General features: G+C 50.2%; 1 protein-coding gene across 6 annotated transcripts in view; it reads right to left on the reverse strand.

Moving 5' to 3' along the window:
• The window catches only part of tweek (transmembrane protein KIAA1109 homolog tweek), a 647,796-nt gene that overhangs the window by 484,032 nt on the left and 136,783 nt on the right, over positions 1–26,981 (reverse strand). For all 6 annotated transcript variants that reach the window (XR_008613545.1, XR_008613544.1, XM_050182732.3 and 3 more), the window contains exons 14-16: positions 23,423–23,632; positions 20,350–20,517; positions 12,161–12,280 (exon numbers count right to left, since the gene is read on the reverse strand). Coding sequence is in view for 4 of the 6 variants with exons in the window: in XM_050182732.3 (XP_050038689.2) it covers positions 12,161–12,280; positions 20,350–20,517; positions 23,423–23,632 (498 nt within the window). In the remaining 2 variants the exon portion in view is untranslated. The remainder of the gene's footprint in view (positions 1–12,160; positions 12,281–20,349; positions 20,518–23,422; positions 23,633–26,981) is intronic.

A 26,981-nucleotide genomic window follows, 5' to 3' on the forward strand; every position in this document is an offset into this window, starting at 1 on the left:
AAGGCCTCGTCGAGTACTTGGAAGGGAACACCGATGTTGTCCCTAGGGCATTTAAGCGCGGGTTGTCTTCGTTCACACTACAAAACAACCTGCTCGTGAAGAAGAACTTCTCACCAGTCCGCGCCAGCTACCTTCTTGTTGTACCGTCAGCGCTGCATCCAGAAGTACTGCACGCCCTACACGACGATCCAACCGCCGGGCACCTCGGATTCTCCCGGACGCTGTCGAGGATACAGGAAAGGTATTACTGGCCGCGTCTGACCACCGACGTCGCCCGTTACGTCAAGACATGCCGAGACTGTCAGCAGCGCAAGACACCACCGATAAGGCCAGCAGGATTACTACAGCCGATCGAACCTCCTCGTCGACCATTCCAGCAGATTGGGATGGATTTGTTGGGCCGTTTCCGACGTCAACATCCGAGAATAAGTGGATCGTCGTGGCGACGGACTACCTCACCTTCTTCACTGAAACTAAAGCTCTACCAAAAGGCAGCGCAGCCGAAGTGGCGAAATTTTTCGTCGCGCACATCCTGCTGCGACATGGTGCCCCAGAAGTCCTCATCACCGACAGAGGAACGGCTTTTACAGCAGAGCTCACCCAAGCCATTCTGCAATACAGCCAGACAAGCCACAGGAGGACAACTGCCTACCACCCGCAGACGAATGGTCTCACGGAACGCCTGAACAAGACCCTCGCCGACATGCTAGCAATGTACGTCGACGTGGAACACAAGACCTGGGATGCCGTCCTGCCGTACGTAACATTCGCTTACAACACGGCGGTGCAAGAAACAACACAGATCACGCCGTTTAAGCTGGTTTACGGCAGCAACCCGACGACGACGCTCGACGCCATGCTGCCGCACGTCACTGACGAGGAAAATCTTGACGTCGCTACCTATCTCCAGCGCGCCGAAGAAGCCCGACAGCTCGCCCGCCTACGGATCAAGACCCAGCAGCGTACCGACAGTCGACACTACAACCTCCGACGATGCTTCGTCGAGTACCAGCCCGGCGACCGTGTTTGGGTATGGACCCCGATACGCCGACGAGGACTCAGTGAGAAACTACTGCGACGCTATTTCGGACCCTAAAAGGTCATCCGACGTGTTGGCACACTGGACTATGAGGTCGTGCCAGACGGCATTTCGCATTCACAGTGGCGCCGTGCACGATCTGAAGTGGTCCACGTGGTGCGCCTTAAACCCTTTTACGGACGCTGACGAACTTCCTTATTTTGTTGTTTTCTTTGCTACGAGTGCTTTTCCTTATTTCGTTTGTTTGCAGAATCGGGTCGATGCTTTTTAAGAGGGGGGTATTGACACGTGTACTTATATTTATCAGGCGACCACGTTTCGCCGCCTAACAAATGTTATCGCACAGCGCGGGACGCGCCTGCATGTATCCGAAGTTTCTGGAAAGTTATCGATGCTTCTATCCGCTCTCTGTTGCCGCCGAACTTTATGTTATCTGATTTCATCGCCTGACGCGAATGGTGTAGAACTTTGTGGAAGGCACGCGGGTCCGAACGATTAGTCTGGAACATTCGACGACTGCTCTATAAAAGCCGACGCTCTTGACCCGCTGATCAGATTTTCGCCGATCGCCGACCGTGTTCGCCGCTATCGTTGTGCTTAAGTGTAGCCTGTTTTGTGGGCACAGGTTTGCCCAATAAAAGTTAGTTTTGTCGTTCACAGTATTGCTACTGTGTTCTTTGAAGTCACGACCACGTGACAATATTATTCTGCAGGGTGACATGAATGGCCACATCGAGGATCTGGGTGGATACAGATTGTAACAGGAAGTTGATGCTAGACTTCTGTGAGCGACACAACCTAGTTATAGTAAATAGAGAAACTAAGTGTGAGGGACAAATCACATAGGAATCCCGTAACAGGCAAACGACCATTTACTACTGCTGGATGTCGCAGGGGATGTATAGCAAGCTCGCAATAATGGAAATAGATGAAGAGGGGAAGTACAGCCTCGGAAGTGATCATAAGCGTATTAGTCTACAACTGGGAGCCCTGCTCAAAAGAGAAATGCAGGGAAGTCAAAAAGAGTACGCAAAATTAAATGACGAATAAATAGCGCAAATAGCGGCCGGCATAGAGAATGCAATAGAGAAACATCCCATGGAAAAGTGGGATTATAATCAGAACTACTCATTAGTACAAAAATAAAAGAAGTAAAAGGAGTAAACCACTGGAGAGGAAAGAGCAAGCCACGAAGTTGGTGGAATAAGGAAATTATGGACGCCATCGAACAACGACGGTTGGCATCACGGGAACACAGAGAAGCAAAGAGGGCGTAGTTATCTGAAGAGGAAATAGACAAAAATGGGAATCTTATCGACAAAAGAAACAACAAGTGCAGGTCCTCGTCCAGGCTAAAATAAAGCAGTCCTCTGATCACTGGCTCGCCGAAGTCCGCAATGCAACTAAAGGCAGGTTAAGAAAATTCTGGAGCCATATAAGCTGGCTGGGTAAAGCAAATCACAGAAAGCAGGAACAGATACACGATGCCGAGGGAAAATGTTTAGAGGGAGATGACGCTGTGAACTACATTGGTTGAGTTGTAGCTGAGTCATTTAGAAAAGGCGATAGGGTAGTCGCCCCAAATGAGGGAGCAACACAATAGAAAACTGCTTAGAACTGACCAATCTTAACTGGAAAAAGGCGGAAGCAAATGTTCCAAAAGGCACGTCCACAGGAATAGACAAAATTCCAATCAAGTTAATTAATGAACTTGGCCCAAGAAGCAAGGAAACGCTGATAAAAGCATTGGAGGCAGTCATAACAAATAAGCAAATTCCGCACAGCTGGAAACAGAGTAAAATGAATTTGATTTATAAAGGGAAAGGCGATTAGACGAACATAGAATCCTTCCGACCAATTACGATAACATCAGTTATATATAGGCTGGCAATACAGGTGATAAAATTAAAAATGCAGTCATGGGTAGAAAGTAATAGAATACTCGGAGAACTTCAGAACGGGTTCAGAAGTGGTAGGCGCTTAGATGATAGCCTGTTCGTGCTTACCCAGTGCATAGAAATAGCTAAGGCAGAAAATAGAGCTCTGTATTTAGCCTTCCTGGACATAAGCGGTGCATACGACAATGTGAACAGGGAATTCCTGTGAAACATATCAAAAGATGAAGGTATCGGTCATGAGGTAATTGATTTCCTACAGGAAATATATCGAGAAAATACTGTTGAAATAACATGGGAAGGAATTAAGGGTATGACAACTGTCGAGGTACACAAAGGATTAAAGGGCCCCTGAAACGGTTCGGACAAATTTTGTAGACGCGTAGGGTACAGCTTAAGTAGGACATTCGCACCACAATTTAAGTGAAGCGTTACGCATTAATGGAGCTACAAGCGATTAGAAGTTACCCTCCTCCCTAGCCATGCTTTTCCTCAACTCGTTCACCGAGCGAGCGGGACTAAGCTCCGCCTTCACTGGTTCGGCGTCACGATGCGACGTCACATCGTCCACTTCCGGTTGTTTTGGAGCCCGCCCCCGCCCGCGCGAGACCTCTCCGCTTGCCGCTTGGCCGTCGACCCCAAGCGGAGCTATCGAAGCAGCGTGCGTTGCGAGCAATCTGTCGTAGCGCCGAACGTGTCCGGTATTCCGGCAACCACAGGCAAGCTGATCATTTCGGCAAATGACTGGAGGCATAAACTCAAGCTGATGAAGGAACGTTAGCGTAGACGTACGTGAGCGGCCTGATCGGTCTGCACGGTCCAGACACTTGTTGGCGCAGCGCTTAACCAGCCAAACAAAGCGCTAATATTGCTCTAACCAAGTGTAAAACATTTTAAACATTTATAAAAACAACGTGTTGATGATTACACCCCTGCGAAAAATACACACCAGCAGCAAAGAAGAATACACTTCGTTGCTGCTACTGTGTATGATTGAGCTCTGTGCCACCAGGTGGCTGCACCGTGCAGACCATTCACATTTGCCCTTCTGCTCATCTCATGGCTCATCCCGTTACGGCACAGTCAAGCGGCCAGACCCTGTCCCCTTGCGCTTGCGTTTGCCCTAATACCGAACTCGCGAAACGCTATTGCGTTAGCAATCTTCCGGTGTAAACTGACGGCCACAAACGCGCAAATCCTGGCGCCGATCGGATAGCGGCCGTCCGATGCGCAGCAGCCAGTTTGCTCGTACGCTGCCTTGCAGAGGGACATGATGTCACAGCTTGACATATTGCCAGTCGCTACTTTTGCAGTCCACAAGGCAACAAAGTCGAATCATAGTGCTCGCGAAAAGACTGAGACCGACTCTGACCGCAGAGCTCTCTTCAAAACGGGGTACGTTGTATACAAGCAGACGACCATTGATGTTTGCCGGAAGTGCTTGGGTGTACTGAAAAATTGTCCTTGTGCATTCTCTTGATGTTACTTTCTTTTTATAAAAACAAATTAACTAACATTCCAACTATTACGAAGATCATTTGTTTACCATAAAGTTGGAAAAATTATCGATCACGCGCCCTGACCAGCCAATCGGAAAGCTCGCCCCACTGACGTCATATGGGTGATTTCGGTCATATGGGTAGGGGCGGCTTAAAATTCCGCCGAGCAGTGCGCTGCGATCGGCAGCGATGTGCATTTTTAAAACCTTATAATAAATTACACGCTTTACGCGGAGCACTTAGATGTGTCAATTAATGATCAGAAGGACCTACTCTAACGACTCAGTACGTTTGTAGAAAATCGTCAAAAGCGTTTCAGGGTCCCTTTAAGGCAAGGTTGTCCTCTATCACCGCTACTGTTCATGCTTTATATGATAAGTATGGAAAGAAGGCTACAAGGAAGCAAACTAGGGTACAATCTGTTGTACAGATTAGGCGGAAAGGTGGTCGAGCAATGACTACCGGGTTTAGTGTATGCGGACGAAATTGTACAGTTGGCAGATAGCCAGGAAGATTTGCAAACTTTGGGTAATTACTGTGGAGACGAAGGAGACAGTTTAGGTTTCAGTTTTAGTGCAGCTAAGTCTGGTGGGATGTTTTCCAACGATACAACTGATCAGGAGCTTACAATACAAGGCCTTGAAATACCCCAAGTGGCCGAATACAAATATCTTGGGGTATGGATCAAAAAAGGGCAGATGTGCACGGAAAAGCACGAACAGCCTCTCATAGCAAACGGGCGAAGAGATGCCGGGATAATGAAACATAGGGCATTGTGGGGGTACAACAGGTATGAGGCACTGAGAGGTATTTGAAAGGAAGTAATGGTGCCGGGGCTTACTTTCGGGAATGTGGTCCTGTGCTTAAGGGCAGAAGTTCAGTCGAGACTAGAAGTAAATCAGAGAGCTCTTGGAGGATTAGCACTAGGTGCCCAGGGCGAAACCACAAAGGAGGCAGTACAGGAGGATATGGGCTGGGCATCGTTCGAAACACGAGAAGCTCAGAGTAAAATCCTATACGAAAAACGGCAGAGGAAATTGGAAGACAATAGGTGGGCAGCTAAGGTATTTCAATACCTATACAGAAAGAGCATTGACTCACAATGGCAGAAAATAACTAGGAAGCTAACCAGTAAGTATGCCAGACACGAGGATGAAGAAAGACAGAGCATTAAACGACAGGTAAAATATGCAGAAGGTAAAAATTGGATAAATTAAATGGAAAAGAAGCATAGTGTTGAACTATATTGATACTGGAAACAGCAGATCAGGAAGGAAGCGTCTTATGATTACTCAAGAGGCAGTGCCCTACTCTTTGAAGCTAGGTCAGGATGTCTTAGAACACGCAGCTATAAAAAGAAATTTAATGAATAAGAAGACACATCTACTGTGTGTGGTAAATCTGTAGAAAATATAGAACACCTCATACTAAAATGTGATGGTATCCATCCCGATGTCGATGCGGGCACAGCCACACTTCCTGAGACCCAGGTTTAGAGATAACAATAGTCATGTAAATAAATATGCGGTGGAAATTAGTAAAAAGCGATTGGAAGATTGGTGGCTCAAAAGCAGACAGATGACATAAGGTTATAAGTGTAGGAAGAAGTATTTAAAGAAAATGGCGAATTTTTAATAACTTACAAATAGTTAAACAAAAATAAAAAGCTGAGCATGGTGGCAAATGCCATCACCCCATTTCAAAGGGAACGCTCCTACCTTCCATCAATCCATCCATCCATAACCCCCCCTAGCAGTGGGGTTACTTGGGCGGGGAAAGGAAATGTCTCTTTCTCTTCGGCTCGGGATCAGCAAGCAGCACGGAGATTCCGCGCGTGCGCCGATCCATGCTTCTGCGAGACCGTCTCACGAGGCCAACCCCGGAATGGACGAACATGATCATTCGAACGCTCTACCATTTGTGTGACCGTACGCACGAACGACCAGCCATTGGTGTCCAGCATTGAGCAACCATATTCACTCGTCATCCAGTCGCGGTGAGTCGGACTTCCGCGATTTGTCGCGTGCCCATCGGCATGTTGTGTGGATAGCAACTCGGCTAGCAGGCATTGGTCTATTAAAGGTGCAATAAATGCCCTTGTGATTGTTTGCACTACTGTGTTGTCGTTCCTTTGTCCCAAGAGCACAGGTGAGAACCCCACAAGATGTTCCAACGTTGTTGCAGTTGACGCCGCTGGTTGCTTTATTCGTTCGAACCCGACGTAGCTGCAATTCCTGCGCGATGGGTTGGGGAGTACAACAGAACGACTGTGTGGGGCTAGATCCGGAGCTCGCCTTCAGCCCTAGCCACACGCAGAGTGGAACCCGCGCATTTGGCAGCCCAACGTGGACCTCTTGGGGAATCGGGACAATAGCTTTAACAGTTTTGCTTTGTTCAAGACCTTTGTTTGAACTGAAGCGTAGGGCTGGTGTGGATTTTTATCACTAGCATGAGAGGCGTGCTTTCTTGAGCAAGGCGACAGTTGCTGTAGTATGTTTAAACTTTTTAACATGCTACGCTCTTTCTGGATCCCAATGCCTGGTCATTCGTGCATACAGTCACGCGAACGGTGGCGCGTTCGAAGGCGGCCACGCAAGACGGTCTCGCAGAAGCATCGATCGACGCACGCGCGGGATGTCCGCCGCGCTCGCCGGCCCGCCGCCCAAGAGCCAGCGTGTTCTCCCTTGCGCCCAAGTAGCCCTGCCGCAGCACAACACTCGCGCCATCTCTCGTACTGCGCTTCAACCACTATGACCGCCGCGGGCACCAGGCCACGCGGCAAAGCCACACTGCAGGAGATGGAGCCATGCGAAAAAACAAGATCTCAGGGGACGCGTGAGAGTCGCGCATCCCTACATCCCCCCACCCTTAAATCATTACATATTCCGGCAAAACATGTTGCACGGTCTAACATCAACACGTGCTTCGCGAACAAGATGGTACATGCAACAGTGGCCGCGCCGAGGAAAAGTCCACACGCTGTCCGTAGCATGCGAGCCGACATTGTCCCTGGGTACACTGCCGGCGTCCGCTGGTCACAGCAGCAGCTCTGCAGACTCGACGGCACGATTCCAGGCCAGGAGTTCGGAAACGGCGACACAGTAGCCGGCACGAGCAAACGTCGCTCGTGCCAACGTGCCCTGCTGGCGAGAGCTGCGGTAGCTGTCGGTGACCTCTGGCTCTTTTCTCCGCCGCCAAAGGTTTCGAGCTGGATACAGGTGGCCGCCGAAGGCGCTGCGCCGAACTGGCCACAGCATCACCATCGCCCGGGGTGGCTCGATTGTAGTCTGGGGCAGCAGCGCAGACGATGTGCAGGTGACAGCAAACCAGGGGTGACTCCGCTCATGCTGCGTACACTCAACACACTCGGAAAACACTAACATAGTGCAAGGAAGTCTGCATGCGGATCGCCCACGTGGTACGATGTTCAACTAGGCTAACAAAAGATCGGGCAGCTACTCGGATGCTAAGTTCAAGTGAACGAAGCTCGCTTCCTTGAGTCGAACGAGTAATTTCAATTCGTGCGAGGCTAAATAGTATGAGGGAAGCAAATTGCAAAACCTCAACGCCACGGTCCACCAGGTTGTGTCCCTCCACGTGCGACAGGCAGCTTCGTAAAGCCTTAGGCCTAAAGCGTCGCTAATCTGACAACAACCGGCATCCAAAAACAGCACCCAAAATGAGCGCGAAACAGGCAGCTGCGAGGAGACGTCAGCTCTGTGAGATGGTTGTACCCTGCTCGGTGCACACAGCATCCGAGTTGACGGCGCCCACTGTCCCAGACGGTGTCGGAGTGCCCGGTGCCAGGCCGCAATACCAGTCAGCCCGTAGTGACACCCGTGGGCCGCGGCCACCCGGCTCCCAGAGCCGCGACTTCATCCGAGTCAAAGAGATAGAAGAAGCTATTTACATAAGAAATTCGGACCACCCACGAGACTTCCGTACTCACTCGCTTCAGGCTTGCCAATGCTCCAAGGGGGCTAAGCCTCGTTCTCCCAGGATGCAGACCACGTGGCTCTCGTACCAACGAATGTCATTAAAAAAACACTTGCGAAAAGGCTTAGCATGTTGACAAGTTCAAACACACTACAGCCACTGTCGCCTCTCTCAAGAAAGCCCGCCGCCGATGCTAGCGATCAAAATCCACGCTAGCCCTATGCTTCGGTTCAAACAAAGGTCTCCAACGAAGCAAAACGTAAAATTTATCGTCCGATGTCCCAAGAGGTCCACGTTGGGCAGCCAGATGTAAGGTTCTCACATCCATACTCTTGGAACAAAGGAACGACAACACAGTAGTGCAAACAATCACAAGGGCATTTATTGCACCTTTCATAGATCAATGCCTGCTAGCCGAGTTGCTATCCCCAAAACATGCCGATGGGGGTGCGACAAATCTAGAAGTTGTGGGGATGCGTGACTCTCACGCCTCCCCTGAGATCTAGTTTTCCCGCATAGCTCGTCTCCTGCAGGCCGGCTTCGCCCGTCGCGTGACCTGGCGCCCGCAGCGGTCGGAGTGGTTGAAGCGCAGTGTGAGAGATGGCGCTAGTGTTGCGCTGCGGCGGGGTTACTTGGGCGCCGGGAGACAGGCGCTTCGGCTCTTTCCCGGCGGATCGGGGGACAGCGTGGACGTCCCGCGCGCCGCCGACCCATGCTTCTGCGAGACCACCTCGCGTGGCCGCCCTGGAACGCGCCACCGTCCGCGTGACCGTACACGCGAATGACCCGGCGTTGGGATCCAGCATGGGGCGAACATATTCGCTCGCCATGCGGTCGCGGTAAGTCGGACTTCTAGATTTGTCGCGCGCCCATCGGCATGTTTTGGGGATAGCAACTCGGCTAGCAGGCATTGATCTATGAAAGGTACAATAAATGCCCTTGTGATTGTTTGCACTACTGTGTTTCGTTCCTTTGTCCCAAGAGTACGGAGGAGAACCCCGCGTATCTCCCACATCTGGCGCCCGTGGACCTCTTGGGGCATCGGACGATAATTTTAAGCAGTTTTGCTTCGTTCGAGACCTTTCTTTGAACCGAAGCGTAGGCCTAGCGTGGATTTTGATCGCTAGCGTAGGCGGCGTGCTTTCTTGAGAGAGGCGATGGTGGCTGTAGTGTGTTTGAACTCGTCAACATGCTAAGCCTTTTTGCAAGTGTTTTTTTTAATGGCATTCGTTGGTACGAGAGCCACGTGGTCTGCATCCTGGGAGAGCGAGGCTGAGCGCCCGCGGAGCAGTGGCAAGCCTGAAGCGAGTGAGTACGGAAGCCTCGTGGGTGGTCCGAATTTCTCATGTAAATAGCTTCTCCTATCTCTTTGACTCTGATGAAGTCGTGGCTCTGGGAGCTGGGTGGCCGCGGGCCACGGGTGCCACTACGGGCTGACTGGTATTGCGGCCTGGCACCGGGCGCTCCGACACCGTCTGGGACGGTGGGCGCCGTCAACTCAGATGCTGTGTGCAACGAGCGGAGTAGGACCACCTAACAGAGCTGACGTCTCCTCGCGGCTGCCTGTTTTGCACTCATTTTGGGTGTTGTTTTTGGATGCCGGTTGTTGTCAGGGTAGCGACGCTTTAGGCCTAAGGCTTTACGAAGCTGCCTGTCGCACGTGGAGGGACACAACCTGGTGGACCGTGGCGTTGAGGTGTTGCAATTTGCTGCCCTCATTCTATAGCCTCGCACGAATTGAAATTACTCGTTCGACTCAAGGAAGCGAGCTTCGTTCACGTGAACTTAGCGACTGAGTAGCCGCCCGATCTTTTGCTAGCCGAGTTGAACATCGTACCACGTGGGCGATGCGCATGCAGAATTCCTCTCCCTTGCACTACTTTAGTGTTTGCCGAGTGTGTTAAGTGTACGCAGCGTGAATGGAGTGACCCCTGGCTTGCTGTCACCTGCACATCGTCTGCGCTGCTGCTCCGGACTACGATCGAGCCACCCCGGGCGATGGTGATGCTGTGGCCAGTACGGCGCAGCGACTTCGGCGGCCTCCTGCATCCAGCTCACAACCCTCGGCGGCGGACAAAGGAGCCAGCAGTCACCAACAGCTACGGCGGCTCTTGCCAGCAGGGCGAGTCGGCGCGAGCGACACTTGCTCGTACCGACTACTGCGTCGTCGTTTCCGGAGTCCTGGCCTGGAATCGTGCCGTCGAGTCTGCAAAGCTGCTGCTGTGACCGGCGGAAGCCAGCGGTGTACCCAAGGACAGTCGGCTCGCATGCTATGGACAGCGTGCGGACATTTCCTCAGTGCGGCCACTGTTGCATGTACTATCTTGTTCGCGAAGCACAGGTTAATGTTAGACCGTGTGACATGTTTCGCCGGAATATGTAGTGATTTAAGGTTGGGGGGATGTGGGGATGCGTGACTCTCACGCCTCCCCTGAGATCTAGTTTTCCCACATAGCTCGTCTCCTGCAGGCCGGCTTTGCCCGTCGCGTGACCTGGCGCCCGCAGCGGTCGGAGTGGTTGAAGCGCAGTGCGAGAGATGGCGCTAGTGTTGCGCTGCGGCGGGGTTACTTGGGCGCCGGGAGACAGGCGCTTCGGCTCTTTCCCGGCGGGTCGGGGGACAGCGTGGACGTCCCGCGCGCCGCCGACCCATGCTTCTGCGAGACCGCCTCGCGTGGCCGCCCTGGAACGCGCCACCGTCCGTGTGACCGTACACGCGAATGACCTGGCGTTGGGATCCAGCATGGGGCGAACATATTCGCTCGCCATGCGGTCGCGGTAAGTCGGACTTCTAGATTTGTCGCGCGCCCATCGGCATGTTTTGGGGATAGCAACTCGGCTAGCAGGCATTGATCTATGAAAGGTGCAATAAATGCCCTTGTGATTGTTTGCACTACTGTGTTGTCGTTCCTTTGTCCCAAGAGTACGGAGGAGAACCCCGCGTATCTCCCACAAAGTCCAACTCACCGCGACCGGATAGCGAGCGAATATGTTCGCCCCATGCTGGATCGCAACGCCTGGTCGTTCGCGCGTACGGTCACACGAACGGTGGCGCGTTCGAAGGCAGGCCACGCGAGGCGGTCTCGCAGAAGCATGAATTGGCGCGCGCGCGGGACGTCCGCGGCACTCGCCGGCCCGCCGCCCAAGAGCCAGCGTGTTCTCCCTTGCGCCCAAGCAACCCAGCCGCAGCGCAACACTCGCGCCATCTCTCGTACTGCGCTTCAACCACTCCGACCGCCGCGGGCGCCAGGCCACGCGGCGAAGCCGCACTGCAGGAGATAGAGCCATGCGGGAAAACAAGATCTCAGGGGACGCGTGAGAGTCGCGCATCCCCACAAGTATGGCGGGCGCAGATGAGCACGTGTTGGGAGCTCGCTCTTGCTCCTTTTACATGCGCCACTCTGCTTGCTCTGGTTCGGTCTCGGCTCATCTTTCCGCATCATTTTTATGACACGCAACATTACGGTAGCTAACGATGCATCAAGCCTCCGCCACTGGCTCTAGTTTTTCTGAAAAGTGGTAGACGGGAACGAGAAATTTTGTTCTGAATAACCGTTGCATCATTTTTGGAGTTCAAATTTGTGGGAGTTTTTCTCTATACATATCCAGAGGACTTTGCCAGGGCGAAACAGAGCAGTTGGAATTATTCGTGAATTCGGATGAAGAGAATTTGAATTATCGGCATATCGCTGTATTACCCTTGCTGCTTATGCGACATAGAAGACAAGCTGCACCCTGTTACTGAATTCACACCCCAAGGGTGCTTCCTACTACACAAAAAATGAAGCCCTCACCTGAGGAACAGTGAGCCGTCCAGTAATATCTCCTGCTTGAAGTTCCACCAGCCAGGCATACTCTAGAGTCTCACTGCCAAGGGGACGTTCTGCTCCCGAGAACAACGCTTGTGCACGTACCTGGAAGGAAAAATCTCTGAGATCGATTGAGTTGTGGGGCACTATTTCATGAATTGTAAGAATGCAGAACTCGCTTAACAAACACTGCGTGACCAAGTGCAACCGTCACAAGCATCATTTATTCTACAATACCCTGCATTCCATCCAGTACACTTCAGGTAGTGCACACTGCAGTTTCCAAGCTGGTGGGGCCCTTGTCATAAAAGGCAATTGTAGCCCTGACATGGGATGCATCTTATTCCAAGTAATTATCACTGCGTGGAGCATCAAGCAAATAAGCACAGCAACACTTTTTGCTTTGAGCAATGCTGTACACACAATGCTGTGCAACCAGAAGAGCCAGCGAATGCCGATGCAGCATAAACGACAACAAACTGTCAGCTAGAGTGCCACACCAAAGCAGTACTTTTTATCAGCACAACGCAGTCAGTCAACCGACTTCCTCGTTAATGTGATAGGGTTAAGGGCATGTCCCATAAAATCTGATGTCGGCATCACTATGAGAAAAACGAGAAAGAGGTGAAAGCAGAAGCCAACATTTCGACAAGTGGACTTGTCTTCTACAAGGCGACATATGCTTTCCTCGCCACAGTATATATAGGTGGGGTTCTTCTAAAGGGGAGAGGGCGTAATGTGGGTGGGTGCGGCAACGAGCGAAGGTGTGTTAGTGTGTCGAATTGAAAATAAAGGAGTGCTGTGCACAAGGCCAAGGACCCGGCCGTCTGTCAATCACATGTCACCGCCTGTGTCAGCCAGCGTGTCAACGGCGGGCACAGCAACCCTCTATTACCTGTTTCACTGGTGGTCGTAGGCTATCATGTCTCTGAAAGAGATAATAGAAGGAGCGACGGAAACCAGTGCTCGTAAAAAAAAAAGGAAAATACTGAAATGGTATAAATAAATAAAAGGGGGAAAACGGAAAGAAAAAGAACGAAAAAAAAGAAGAAAAAAACACAGGGAAAAAATGCTATGAAACCAAACTAAGTGTTGTTACCTATAGCTTGAAATTTAGCATACCGAATAGATTCTAAAGCTCCCTTTGAAACGTTTATGCCTATTGGTTGCAATGTCTTGAACTTATGGATAAGGTATGATTTTCTGTACTTTCTTTCTCGTTCAGAACGAAAATTTGACTGTAAGATGTAGAGTTTGAGTTCATCAAAGTTATGACCTGTTTGGTTGAAATGCTCGGCGATGGCTTTGGGAAGCTTTTTAGCTGTGTCCATGCAATGTCCGTTTAGTCTGACGTTCATTGATTGTCCTGTTTCACCGATATATTGTTTCTTACAGAAGGGACATTCAAGCATGTAAATCACATCTGAACTTGTACAAGTGAAGCTAGATTTGACTTCATGTGTATGACTATTTGCGATGCTATTAATTTTAATGCCACTTTGAAGGTGCCTGCAAGTTTTGCACCTTACATTGCATGTTACATTGACGACATATTTATAATATGGGAACACGGCACAAGCGCGTTAACCGACTTAATTAGCCATTTAAATCACTTTCACCTGAGTATTAAATTTACTGCTCACCATTCTCCTAGTCAGATCAACTTCCTGGACATGACGGTCTACTATGGGTTTAGTGAGATGTAGCTTGTTGTCGGCACAACAGTCCCATTCATGTTGCCATTTTGCCGTTAAGGCTTTTCTAATCGCACGGATGCTATTTTTGTATGGAAGTCTTGTGTTTGTTATCTCTTTGCACGCTGCCATCGATGCACATCTATCAGCTGCTTCATTACCTGGTATCCCAACATGGCTTGGAACCCAGCAGAAACGAATTCACCTCCCGTATTTGTTAAGTGCCACCATGTTTAAAATGTCTCCCATCAGGGGTTCACACTCAAATTTCAGCTGTAGAGCCTTCAGTGTGCTTAAAGAATCAGTGTATATGAGTGAATTTTTGTGTTTATCAGTGATAATCTTTTTAACAACAACCCATATAGCGTAAACTTCAGCCGTGAAAACAGAGGCATGTTGTGGCAATCAAAAACTTGTTTCCCAATTTTCCGTTACGGTCCCCACACCCACGTGTTCTTTTGTTCCTGTGATCTTTTGATCCTGTGTTGTTTATTTTCTCCGCCTTTAAGGGTGGTGCAAGTGGCGCCATGCACAGCTATCTAAAACGAAAACGTAACAGTCCTCCCCCCTTAGATCATGCAAGAAAAACATTATGGGGAGTAGCACTACACTGGCTTATGGCTTCTTGTGCTTCTTTGCAACTGAGGTGTGCTGCATACTGAGTTGAGACAGTTCACAGCAGTCTCTTCTGTGCCACTGTGACTAGTTCATGGCTGGCTCCGAGTTTGCAAAAACAGCCGGATGAGTATCGCACGCAGTTGTCGGACTGCTAGCAATGTCTGGTGTTGCAGGAGGTTCAGGCTCCAATGGTCCCGCAGTTGATGAGGAGACTTCTTCGCGTTGAGGACGTAGGTGGTCACTGTGCCTATGCCAGTCAGTACCATCACTGAGACAGACGATAGCCGCTGACTGGCCTGTGGTGCTCACGACACGTGCAGGTACCCACGGTAGGCCTTGACGGAAGTTCTTTGCAAGTACGTTGTCTCCCACATTCGGCAGTGGAGAAAAATGGCACCTATTTATGGCGTACAGCTTCCACTTAAGCTGTCTAAGCAGGACTGAAACATGTAAACTTAAGCGAAGAACATCCAAAGGCGTCTTGAACATCCTTCCCATGAGCATTTCACATGGTGCTCTGCCAGTGACCTTGAGTGGTATGGTTCTATAATGAAACAAGAACCTTGACATTTGGGTTTGAAAGGATCCACAACTGCTCTTCTCGACCTTGTTCTTGACACTCTGTACAACATGCTCTGCCGCACCATTGGAAGCTGGATGGTAGGGCAGTACAAGCATGCAACGTATCCCATTCCGTGTCAGGAATTCCAAGTATTGCTCACTTGGAAAGGCGGGTCCATCATCGGACAAGATGACATCCGGCAGTCCTTGCTGTCCAAATGCTATCCGCAATGCTGTGATGACAGCATGAGCTGATGTTGGCGCCACTGGACAGACTTCGACCCATATTGAATAGGCATCCACAATGACGAGAAATGTATGTCCCAAGAACGGGCCCCCAAAGTCAACATGAAGCCTTGACTAAAGCCTCTGTGGTCATGGCCCAGGCGTGCGCTGAATGCATTGAAGTGTACGCTGGAAAGCTTGGCATGTAGCACAACCCTTTATGCTCTTGGAGATGTCATCATCAATTCCCGGCCACCAGATATGGCTTCTGGCAATCGAGTTGCTTTTCTCGATGCCAGGACGCCCAGCATGAAGAGTCAGGACTTTGCCTTGCAGAGCTTTTGGGATGACAACTCTGGAACCCCACAGCAAGCAACCTTCATGGAGGCTGAGTTCACTACTCCTTGCTGTGAATGGATTGCCCTCTGGTCCGAATGGAAGCCCTTCTAGTAAGACAGCAAAAACTATGTGACTCTGGAACAGATCATTTCTTGTAGCCTGTGCTACAACAGCTGGTGACAAGAGTCCCAGGTATGCTTGTTCAAGCATGAAGATTCCAGCAGGTGCAGGCAGATCAACATTCTTTGTTGGCAGCAGTAACCTGCTGAGGGCATCCGCATGACTCAAGTCCAGACCAGGCTTGAACACGAGCTTGCACTTGTAAGCAGAAAATTTCTGTGCGCACCTGACTAGTCGTGGTGAAGCTTGCACAGGAACAGGCTTATCAGCACTCGACAATCACAGAAGCAGTTTATGATCCGTGTATGTGGTGAAATGAATGCCCCACAGGTACTGGTGGAACTTTTTAATGCCGGATACAAAGGCTAGTACCTCTTTGTCAATTTGTCTGTACTTTTTCTCTGCATGAGACAAGCTTCTGGATGCAAAGGCATTGGACAGTTCTCGACCATCAGCTTCTCAATACGCCAAAACTGCACCAATCCCATATGGAGATGCATCAGAACTGGGACACAGTGGTTTCTCTGGTGTGGGGATGCGCGACTCTCACGCGTCCCCTGATATGTTGGTTTTCCCGCACGGCTCGCATGGCCTGGCGCCCGCGGCGGTCGAAGTGGTTGAGGCGCAGTACGAGAGATGGCGCGAGTGTTGCGCTGCGGCTGGGTTACTTGGGCGCAAGGGAGAACACGCTGGCTCTTGGGTGGCGGGCCGGCGAGTGCCGTGGACGTCCCGCGCGCGCGCCACTCCATGCTTCTGCGAGACCGCCGAGAACGGAAGTAATTTCTTGCAAGGTTTCGTCTTGCGGCTGGGCAGGTTCAACAATATCCCCCACGAGAGCATACGTCTTTTATCCAGAGCAACTAAAGAAGACCGACTTCTTTTTTTCTGCTGCAATGTCATTGGCAATGAAGAAAGCTTCAAGGCATTCAACATAGGAGGTGCCACACATCTCCGGTCTCCTCTGTCGCATGTTTCGAGGTTGCCAAACACTGGCATGACGAAGTTCTGTTGCGTCGAATTCACTAGATGAATGATGAACTCACATGTGTAGAAGTGAACATGAAAGAACGATGCACTTAAAGAAACTTGAATGAGAAACTTGCCTGCTTTTACCTTCATCGCCTCTTGTTACGAGTATAACTCAGCAGTACCGAGAGGCAGACCGACTGCAGTCGCCATCAACGGTTACGCCCAATGAACAGAAACCGACAATATGTACTGCAGCACGACCGTACACTCAGGTTCGCACTTGCAACTGATCCCATGTTGTTTATTTTCTCTGCCTTTACAGGGTGGCGCAAGTGGCACCATGCAAGACAAAGCCATTTAAAATGAAACTCTAACAGTGCCCAACGCATATGCGTGGCCAACGTCAAGGGGGCCATGTACAAGTGAATCATCCGAAACTGCTCCAGACGTGCCGGTGGCCGCGCGCCCAGTGATGACTCTGAAAATTCTGATGAGTGCAACGAAGCCATTGCCGCATTGCCGAAGATTGGAGTGAGCTGTCAGAATTTCTGGAAGCCGCTGACGGATCAACGGTCGACAAGTTTGTGAGTGTGGATGATGGTGTCACGACAACAGGAGAGCCCGAAAACGAAGACTACATTGCCGACATCATACCGAGCACAAGTGAAAGCGGGCACAATGAGGAAAGCAATGATGATCCTTTGCCCACATCCTCCAAGGTGATTGGTGCACTCGCACTAGCTCAGCGCTTCTGTGAAAATGTGGAAGATTGCGGCCTCAGCTGCCCCAACTCATTTGACAATGTGGAAAAGTGTGTGCTGTCGCAGGCAGCGAAGTTACCCAAGCAGAAGATACAGGACTACAGTAGAATCTCGGTGATACGAACCCGGCTGGTACGAATTTCGGTGTGATACGAATTCGTTAAATTCCCCCGCCCAAAAGCATTGTGCGCAATGGGCCAGAATTCGGATGTTCCGAACACCTTTCCGCGTCGCGCCGGGTGATACGAACTTCGGTACCGCAACCGTCGAGCCACCACCAGCGCAAAAAAAAAAAAAAGACCGGCGCAGCGTGCGCCCGTGCCGGTTTTGGATTCCGCGTCAGCAGGGAGGCTAACGAGGCAAGGGAAGCTTTCTCGCTCTCTCTCGTTTTTGGGGGCGGTCTCTTCGTCTTTTTCTTTTTACTTTGTTGTTGCCCGAGGCTAGCGCCGCTGCTTATTGGTCCGTTCGCCCTGCGAACCAGCCAACCCAACCGGCCGAGCGCGATTTGTCCTCTCCACATTTCTCGCGGCCCTGCGCGCCCGCTCCGCCGGTCTTTCCGCGACAGCCAGCGAGCAGATCTTCACGCTAGCAGCAGCTCCCGCTTCTTTGTTTCCTCGTGCGCGACGACTACGGAAGTGCAGCGTGTTGTTTGCGTGTGTCGTTGAGCATTGATCACGAAGGTACTGCAATCAGCAAGATGTCGCGAAAGCGGAAGGCGCTGTCCTTGAAGGACAAACTGGATATATTGAAGAAGGTGGACGAAGAGCCCAAGAAAAGGCGCATTGACATGGCCAAGGAATTAGGCCTGCCAATTTCTACGCTGTCTACCATCGTCGGTCAGCGTGACCAAATTATGCAGAATGTGCAGCACTTTGGCATAAACTCCAAAGAAGCGAAGACTGCTCACAATGTAAAGTTAGAAGAAGTTCTGCTAACATGGTTTAAAGAGGTCACCGCGGCTGGCGTCAACGTTGACGGAAAAGTCCTGCGTGAGAAGGCTGCGGACATCGCACTCACGCTTGGAATTGAAAATTTTCAGGCCTCTGGTGGTTGGATTCACCGATTTAAGGCACGGCATGACCTCTCCTACAAAACCGTTTGCGGCGAAGGGAAAAAGGTTGACGCCTCCGTCGTTGAAGATTGGATGGCAACCACGCTGCAGTCTCTCATCGCGGGATATGACGCTCGCGATGTTTTTAACCTTGACGAGGCAGGGCTTTTTTACAACCTTCAGCCCGAAAAGAGTCTCTGCTTCAAGGGCGAAGCCTGCCAGGGAGGACAGAAAAGTAAGCAGCGTGTGACTGTTTTGTTTTGCTGCAACGCTGACGGGTCAGAAAAAATGAAACTGACCGTCATTGGAAAATACCAAAAGCCCCGATGCTTCAAGGCAGCCGGTCGTTTGCCCTGCACATATAAAGCCAATAAAAAGGCGTGGATGACGTCGGCTCTGTTCATGGAGTTCGTGACATACTTGAACAATAGGATGTCATGCAAGAACAGGAAGATTGTTTTGCTGCTGGACCAGTGTGCGGCGCATCCAAAGCACATGACGTTACAGAGCATCAAAGTGGTATTCCTGCCCCCGAACGCCACTAGTCATTTGCAGCCACTGGATGCTGGCATTATAAGAAACGTGAAGCACCACTTTAAAGGTTTGTTGGTGCGCCGCCTCCTTGCGAAGATTGACCGCAAGGACCCAAATATGCAGATCAGTCTTTTGGACGCCATGCATTTTATTGCAGTGGCCTGGGAGCGCGTCTCCCCTGCAACCATCGCGAATTGTTTCGCACAGTGTGGGATTTTTAAATCCGCAGTGGCTACCACCTCGCAAGTGCCAGATCCATTTCCGGTTGATGTCTGGAACCAGCTTGGCGCTGACTGCAGTGCCGACGATTTCGTCACCGCGGACGACGATCTCGTCACCTGTGGTCTGCGCACAGTGGAAGACATCGTGGAGGATGTATCGTCGCAGCCTCAAATTTCGACCAGTGACGATGAAGAAGACGAGTGCCAAAATGGTGAAGAGCAAGCACCGTCGGCAGCCGAAACCATGCACGCTCTCGATATTCTGCGGCGTGCTGTGACGTCCGAGACCATGCGTGAGAACACCACAGCCCAGTTCTTCAGCTTCCAAAATTCTCTGCTGGCCGACCTCGCGGAGAAGAAGACGCAGAAGGACATACGCGACTTTTTTGCTCGTAAATAAATGTTTTTTTTTGTGCGTGTCTCATGGTTTCGGGACAGATTTTGCTCGTTTTTTGGTGATACGAAATTGCGGGTGATACGAATATTTTCGCCTCCCCTTGAGATTCGTATCACCGAGATTCTACTGTATTTCATGCCAGACTAAGCTAGTTACATCAATAAAGTGCTTTTCTAAATGATATGTGCTTTTATGATGTCAAATTCTTTAGCAGGCTTATATCGAATTATGCCCTATATCAAATGAATAGTTTTTTTTTTTTTCAAGTTCGATATCGCCAAGTTCGAGTGTATACGCTGTCTACCCCCCTTTCCCCTGTAAAAAACTTCCATCAAAATCGGATTGTATGCTATGGCCACGCGAAGCATGCTAGGTTGACCTCCTCTGGCAGTTGCTATGGGTTGTGTGCGCACTAGGGAGGTACCAGGTTGTTCTCATGATCGAGTTGCCGAGCGACATGCGAGAAGGATGGAGTAGCAACGTAAGTGGCAGCAGGCCGACCGCGAGTTGACCAACTCCGAAGTCGTTGCACCTGCAGATTGCTTTCAAGATACAATGCGCGCCGCTGCGAAAACTACAATTGCTACCAGTGTACAAGCCACTGGTTAAAACTAGACATTTGTTAGCAAAAACAGACTCGCATGAAAACAGAGAGAGCTCTGGAAGTATGAATACCAGACTCACTTGAAACGAAGACAGGGCGAGGTGTCCCTGTGACCTGTCTCCCGGGCAGACAGCCACCAGTGGTGAGAGCAAAAGCTGCAGCTGGCTCTCGCGATGGCTTTTGCAGACTTCCAGCTGAAGGCGCTCCAGGTACAGGGATGGGCACGGAGGCTCCTGCTCACTGCAGCCCTGAGAAGTGGCACCAGTCTGTGTTAGCTTTTGGATGATCCACTCTAAATGTTGACCTTCTTGGCATGGATGGTGTTCTTTGTTGTGAGGTTGGGTATATTTAATCATGACAAAGAAGCTTCCTGGTGCAAATCAAGTTTAAGACACAAAAATTGCTAGCATAATGCACAAGATATAGCCATGTCCCTCAATACATTTTTTATGTGTGCTGTTTGCTACAGCCTTGCATTCTGTCAGTGAATGGATACTTGCAGAGTCTAGCCAACTTGCATGGGGCAGGAAACATAACAATAATGCATTCTGCTAACACTTCATAGAAGCCTATGCAGGTAGAGAACAGCTAATCTTTCACAGTCCCACTGTGCCACTGAAGTGCCAGTGCACCAATGCAAAAATTACTTCAAGGCTCTCTTTTTTTTTTTTTTTCTAGTAATGCTCTTCCCCATCCCCCCCTACCAAAGTTACCTTATTTTGTTGCAGATTTACATACTGCTGAGTGACTCATTAAAAGAAAAAAAAATCAGGGTGAGTACCAAGTTGACAATTCCAAAATCCCTGAGTTTTTCAGGTTTTCCCTGAGCACCTTTGCAATATTCCCTGAATGAGCCAGAACTTTGTTTTATGTCAAGACAGGCTGACACCATGTTGCCTGATGCTGTCGCTCTCTAGTAAGCATGTTGAAACAAAAAAATGACTTAATCTAAGTTTGAATAGTAAGGAGTAATATCTATTTTATTTAAAAAGAAAACAGAAGGAAGATGTTAGTAAAATGCACAGCGAAAAAAATGGTAAAACCCATTCCAAATCGAGTCGAACATTTTCAAATACGAATGAAAAGGAGATGCATACAGAAGTAAATATATTCAAATACAAGCTATTTCTATCAACTGATAGCATGCTCATCAGTATGAGGCCTGAACTTTTTCACAACTAAGATTTTCTCTCAGCAGCTAAGAAGCCAACCACAACTGTCCTGACATACTCTCAGCCCATACACAACATCTCAGTGATGGGTTTCACTTCTTTAAACAGTTTATATTGCTTTGGATGAGTTTGGATGAGGGACACCTGCATCTCGGCGTCAGCCAACACTTTGTTTTTTGAGCTCAAGCTCTTTCAAAGAGGCGACAGCACGCTTCCTTTCTCGTTAATTCCTCAGTGCGTCGGTCCTTTCTGTTCTTATTCTCCTTCCGCCATGCATTCGGCCCATGGACCATCTGAAGCATCCTCTTGGTCAATTGTACAGTCAACGTCTGAGTCAACGTCCCAGCACACGAACCATCTTCATGGTGGCTCGATGGCTTCCCAAAAAGAGTTCCTGCAGCTTTCGCTTGCAGGTGTCTGAAATAGTCAATTTCTCCCCATGTGTTTGGAACCAAAGATGGGCTGCTCCCTTGAGGAATTAGATGATGTTAGCAAGCATTATAGGCAGGTCCCACTGGTTGTTCTGGCTGGCTCGCTCGTATTCGATTAGCCAGTCTTCGACATCCATGGTGTCAGTGCCGAAGAAGGTGTCAGGGTCTCGGAGTTGGGTCAACACTATCAGTGTTGTGGTAGCCAAAGCCAAAGCAGTGGGCCTCTCAGCCAACATGGACGAATGGCCCACAAGATGTCTGCTAAACAGTTCTATGATGTGCTTATGATGTATCCACCAACTCCACCAAGATGTTACGTGGAGATCCAATGAAAAGGAGGTTTATTTCCACTATGGACAAGGAGCCTAAAAGTGGGGCAGCAACAATAAAGATGGCGGGCAATAGACATCACTTCATTCTCCTCTTGTCCAGGCTACATGTAAGCGTCTTCTTCTATATCCACAGGGCAACTGGCTCGTAACAATATAACGGAGTCAGTAAAATGTGCATTACTTCGTTGTATCTAGATTTTGTTATATTGAAATTCGACTTTTTACACAAATAAGAACAGTTGGTTATGGAGTCTTCTTACATGAAATTGGCTGTAATATCTTCAGAATTATCAGGCAATCGAAAAAACAAAACCAATTTAAATGAGATGGATGGATGCAAAACTTTAATGAAGGTCCTGAGGTACGCGACTCAAATGAGAGAAAAAATTTATTTTGTTCAATTTGACAGTCAGTGAACAAAGATACAACTTTGTGCCATATTGTCGATATCTTCACATCAGCAGTGCAAAAACGAAGAGAAGCCTATGACGCTTTCACGTCCACTCTGTCAGCGTGATTGATAGTGCTGCCCACAATGGGTTGACGCCATCATGAAGTGCGTAGGCAGAGGGGAGAAAACGGTTTGTCTGTCTCTCGCTTCAATGCATCTCTAAAACCTGAGATTGCAAGACCTCCAGCACTAAATGGGCGGCAACGCAGCACATATGAAGCCATATGTAGGCTCACCAATCTTTGCACCCACCGCAGGTTACCTCCAAGGTAGAGTGCGCAGGCCATGTGTGTGCTCACCCATACTGACAGCCATGCACAGCTCCAGCTAGGCTACAGGAGGAGACACGCACTTATCTGCCCCCCAGTCCCTCTGTCTTTCTTGGGTGGGAAGACAATGTGCGCACCACTTGTGGCCACTGAAGAGGACTGACATCCGCTGAAGACTTGTCAGCAATTCGTCACCATAAGCGGGTGTGTAAAATCTTCAGTTTTTCTTGCAAAAGCATTGCCACCAACTTCTGCCAAGCACCATTTCATAAACGATCACTCTTATGGCTTAAACATTTCTGAACTAACAAAGCATGTTCGAGAGATATTTTCCATCCCTGTCAAGAGCCCGTATAAAACTGGCAAAGTGAATGAAGGCACTTTAGCTGCTCTGCTCATGCAATAGGCATGCACCAGTAGTCTCCAGGCAACGCCCCTTACAAAATAAATTAAGTTCTCTTGGGTAAAAGAAGCTTTATGGTAACGATATGCACTTACCTTCATGAGATGGCCTTGCATGTCATGCATGATAAGCGTTGCACGCACATCAAGAGGCCTGAAGCAGCGCGGATCGAAATCTCCTTCAGGCAGCCTCACAGCTGTAGTAGGTGCATCAGCCTCCATGTCAACGTAGTCCTGACAGGCCCCAAAGTAGTTTTCCTTCAGCTGCATCAACAAGTGCAGCACCACGCCTTCTAATGACAGGACCTGCATGAATGAGAAGAATGCCCATCACCTGATTACTTCGGCTTCAAATAAATACATATGTACTCAAAATATACGAACACCACCCAAACACGGCTAAATGCTTGAACAATTAAAAAAAAGCTTTTGAGTAGGGGCACGCAAGCATAGAGTCTAACACAGCTAAGACTAGGCTTTAGGCTGGAATGCGCACCTCAAAACCTCTGTGGAGCAATGTGCTAGCAATAATTGCTGTCACCGAAAAAAAATAATCCTGCAGCAGGCTCTATTTCATATATACCCCTGTCACTTCAATTACAGGGTTTTACGTGCCAAAACCACAATGTGCTTATGAGGCACACTGTAGTGAGGGACTCCGGAATAACTTGGGCTACGTTGGGTTCCTTAACATGCACCCATATCTATTGACACGAACTTGTCTTTATCGGGCGACACGTTTTGCCGCCTAACAAATGTTATCGCACAGCGCGGGACGTGCCTGCATGTATCCGAAGTTTCTGGAAAGTTATCTATGCTTCTATCCGCTGTCTGTTGTCGCCGAACCTTGTGTTATCTGATTTCATCGCTTGACGCGAATGACGTAGAACTTTGTAGAAGGCATGCGGGTCCCAACGATTAGTCTGGAACATTCGATGACTGCTGTATAAAAGCCGACACGCTTGACCCGCTGATCAGATTTTCGACGATTGCCGACCGTGTTCGCCGCTATCGTTGTGCTATAAGTGTAGCCTGTTTTGTGGGCACAGGTTCGCCCAATAAAAGTTAGCTTTGTCGTTCACAGTATTGCTACTGTGTTATTCAACGTCACTACCACGTGACATCTGGTGGAGGTGCTTGTGCGTTCATGTATCGCACGCCCCTGCAAAGCCGCGATCCAAGCCCGAAGCCCGAGGACAAAACCGACATTGCCCAAGACCAGCGTGCTAGCCGCAGACTGCAAGAACTGCCCCCAGAGCACGGACTTCTACCTGAAACGACAAAGAAAATCGTGGTCAAGACAACCCCAATGGCTGCCCCAGCGTCCCCCGTTATCCTACAACAACCTCGGGACCCACCGACCTTCCATGGAGCAGCGACTGAAGACCCGGAATCCTGGCTGGAGACTTACGAACGAATCGCGACATTCAACAACTGGGACTTCGACGACAAGCTGCGGCATGTCTACTTCGCCTTAGAAGACGCCGCCAGAACGTGGTTTGAGAACAGGGAGTCGACCTTGACAACGTGGGACCTGTTCCGTAGCGGCTTCCTGTGCACCTTTACAAGTGTCGTGCGTAAGGAAAGGGCCGAAGCTATGCTGGACGCCCGAGTGCAGCTACCAAATGAGAATGTTGCCATCTTTACGGAAGAAATGAGCCGTCTGTTCCGCCACGCCAACCCGGATATGGCCGAGGAAAAGAAAGTTCGCCTACTCATGCGTGGTGTGAAGGAAGAACTTTTCGGCACAATGGTACGAAGCCCACCGACGACCGTAGCAGAGTTCCTTTGGGAGGCCACCGGCATTGAGAAGACACTCGAAATGCGGAACCAGCAATTCAACCGCCGCACGAACTCTACAAATTATGCAGGAATGCAATCCCTGGCCACCGACGATCTGCGCGAGACTATCAGAGCTGTCGTACGGGAAGAGCTGCAGAAGTTGTATCCGAGGTCGCACCCTCAAGGGGCCTCGTCAAAAATGAGGTTCAGCGATCCCTTGGAGTTCCTGAGGTGCAACCAGAATCACCGCAGCCGGAAGCAATGGCCTACGCAGCCGCCGTCGCTCGCCGTCAAGGCCCCCCTACGCGACCGCACCAGGGTCCTGCATCGCCGCAATTCCGTCGTCCGCCGCCAACGCCGCCAGCGCGCCCACCCGTCGCCCAGCGCACCTACGCGAGGAAGACGGACATTTGGCGAGCCTCCGACCATCGCCCGCTCTGCTATCACTGCGGAGAAGCCGGCCATGTGTACCGCCGATGCCCATACTGTGACTTGCGACTGAGAGGGTTCACCGTCAACGCGCCGTGTCCACAGCTTGGGGAGCGCCCACGTGACATCGCCGATTACCTAGCCGCCACTCAGTGGAACTCTCGACGACCGTCCCGTTCGCCGTCACCAGGCCGCTACCTGTCACTGCAGCGCCGACCATACACTGGTCCAGCCCGGAGCCGCTCTGTGAGCCCATATCCGTAAAACTAAAAGCAGCAACTGATGGAGGTGCGGTTGCTGTTCGTCGAACTGACGAAGATCCTCCGCCGCCGACGAAGACGACGAAGAAATGATCTCGACGACCTAATGACGACACGCCGCCATCCCGACGAAGCCAGGAAGCCAAGACTACACCAACAAAAGACGACTTGACGACGCGACGTTCCAGCTTCAGTTCAACACGACGCAGCCGTGATCCGACGCCAAGACCCAACTGCAACGCCAGACAAAGAACCACCGACCTCGACGTGCTTCTCGACGGCCACGCAGTCACTGCCTTAGTCGACACAGGGGCCGATTACTCCGTAATGAGTGGACACATCGCCGCCCAGTTGAAAAAGGTTAAGACTGCATGGAAGGGTCCCCAAATTCGGACCGTTGGAGGACACCTCATTACGCCGACTGGAATCTGCACGGCAAGAATTACCGTTCATGACCGTACTTACCCTGCAACCTTCATTATCCTCCAACAGTGTTCGCGAGACGTCATTCTCGGCATGGACTTCCTGAACCAACACGGTGCAATCATCGACCTGAAGTCGAAGTCCATAACGCTGTCGGAAGATCGAGCGATACCGCCGGAGAGCCCTCATAGTCACCATGCCTTAAGCGTGCTCGAAAGTCAAGTCAGCATCCCGCCTCGCTCCAGCATTGTCATTTTCGTAGGCACCAAAACGCCAGCCGACATAGAAGGCATCATCAAGGGTGACCAAAGTCTACTGCTAGACCGTGAAATTTACGTCGCAAGAGGGATCGCTTGACTGCATGGCGGGAAAACTGAAGTGTTGCTGACAAACTTCAGCCAGGAGTTCAAGCACATCAACAAGGGCACGACGATCACGTATATCGAGGAAATTCTGGAAACCAGTAATGCGTTTGTCCTCTCGGATTCCACTGCATCTACCCCGACGACCATGGTTCCCGAACCAGACTACGACATTAATCCAAGTCTCCTCGTGATTAAGCAACAGCAGCTCAGAAGTCTGCTCCGACGATACAAAGGCTGCTTTGCGACGTCATCGAGGATTCGACAAACACCAGTCGCCAAGCATCGCATAATAACCGAGGAGTGCGCTCGACCATTCCGCCAGAGCCCTTACCGAGTTTCGCCACGAGAACGTGAAGCCATAAGACAACAAGTCGATGAAATGCTACGCGACGACAT

This window comes from Dermacentor andersoni, chromosome 4, assembly GCF_023375885.2.
Source record: "Dermacentor andersoni chromosome 4, qqDerAnde1_hic_scaffold, whole genome shotgun sequence".
NCBI classification, from domain to species: domain Eukaryota; kingdom Metazoa; phylum Arthropoda; class Arachnida; order Ixodida; family Ixodidae; genus Dermacentor; species Dermacentor andersoni.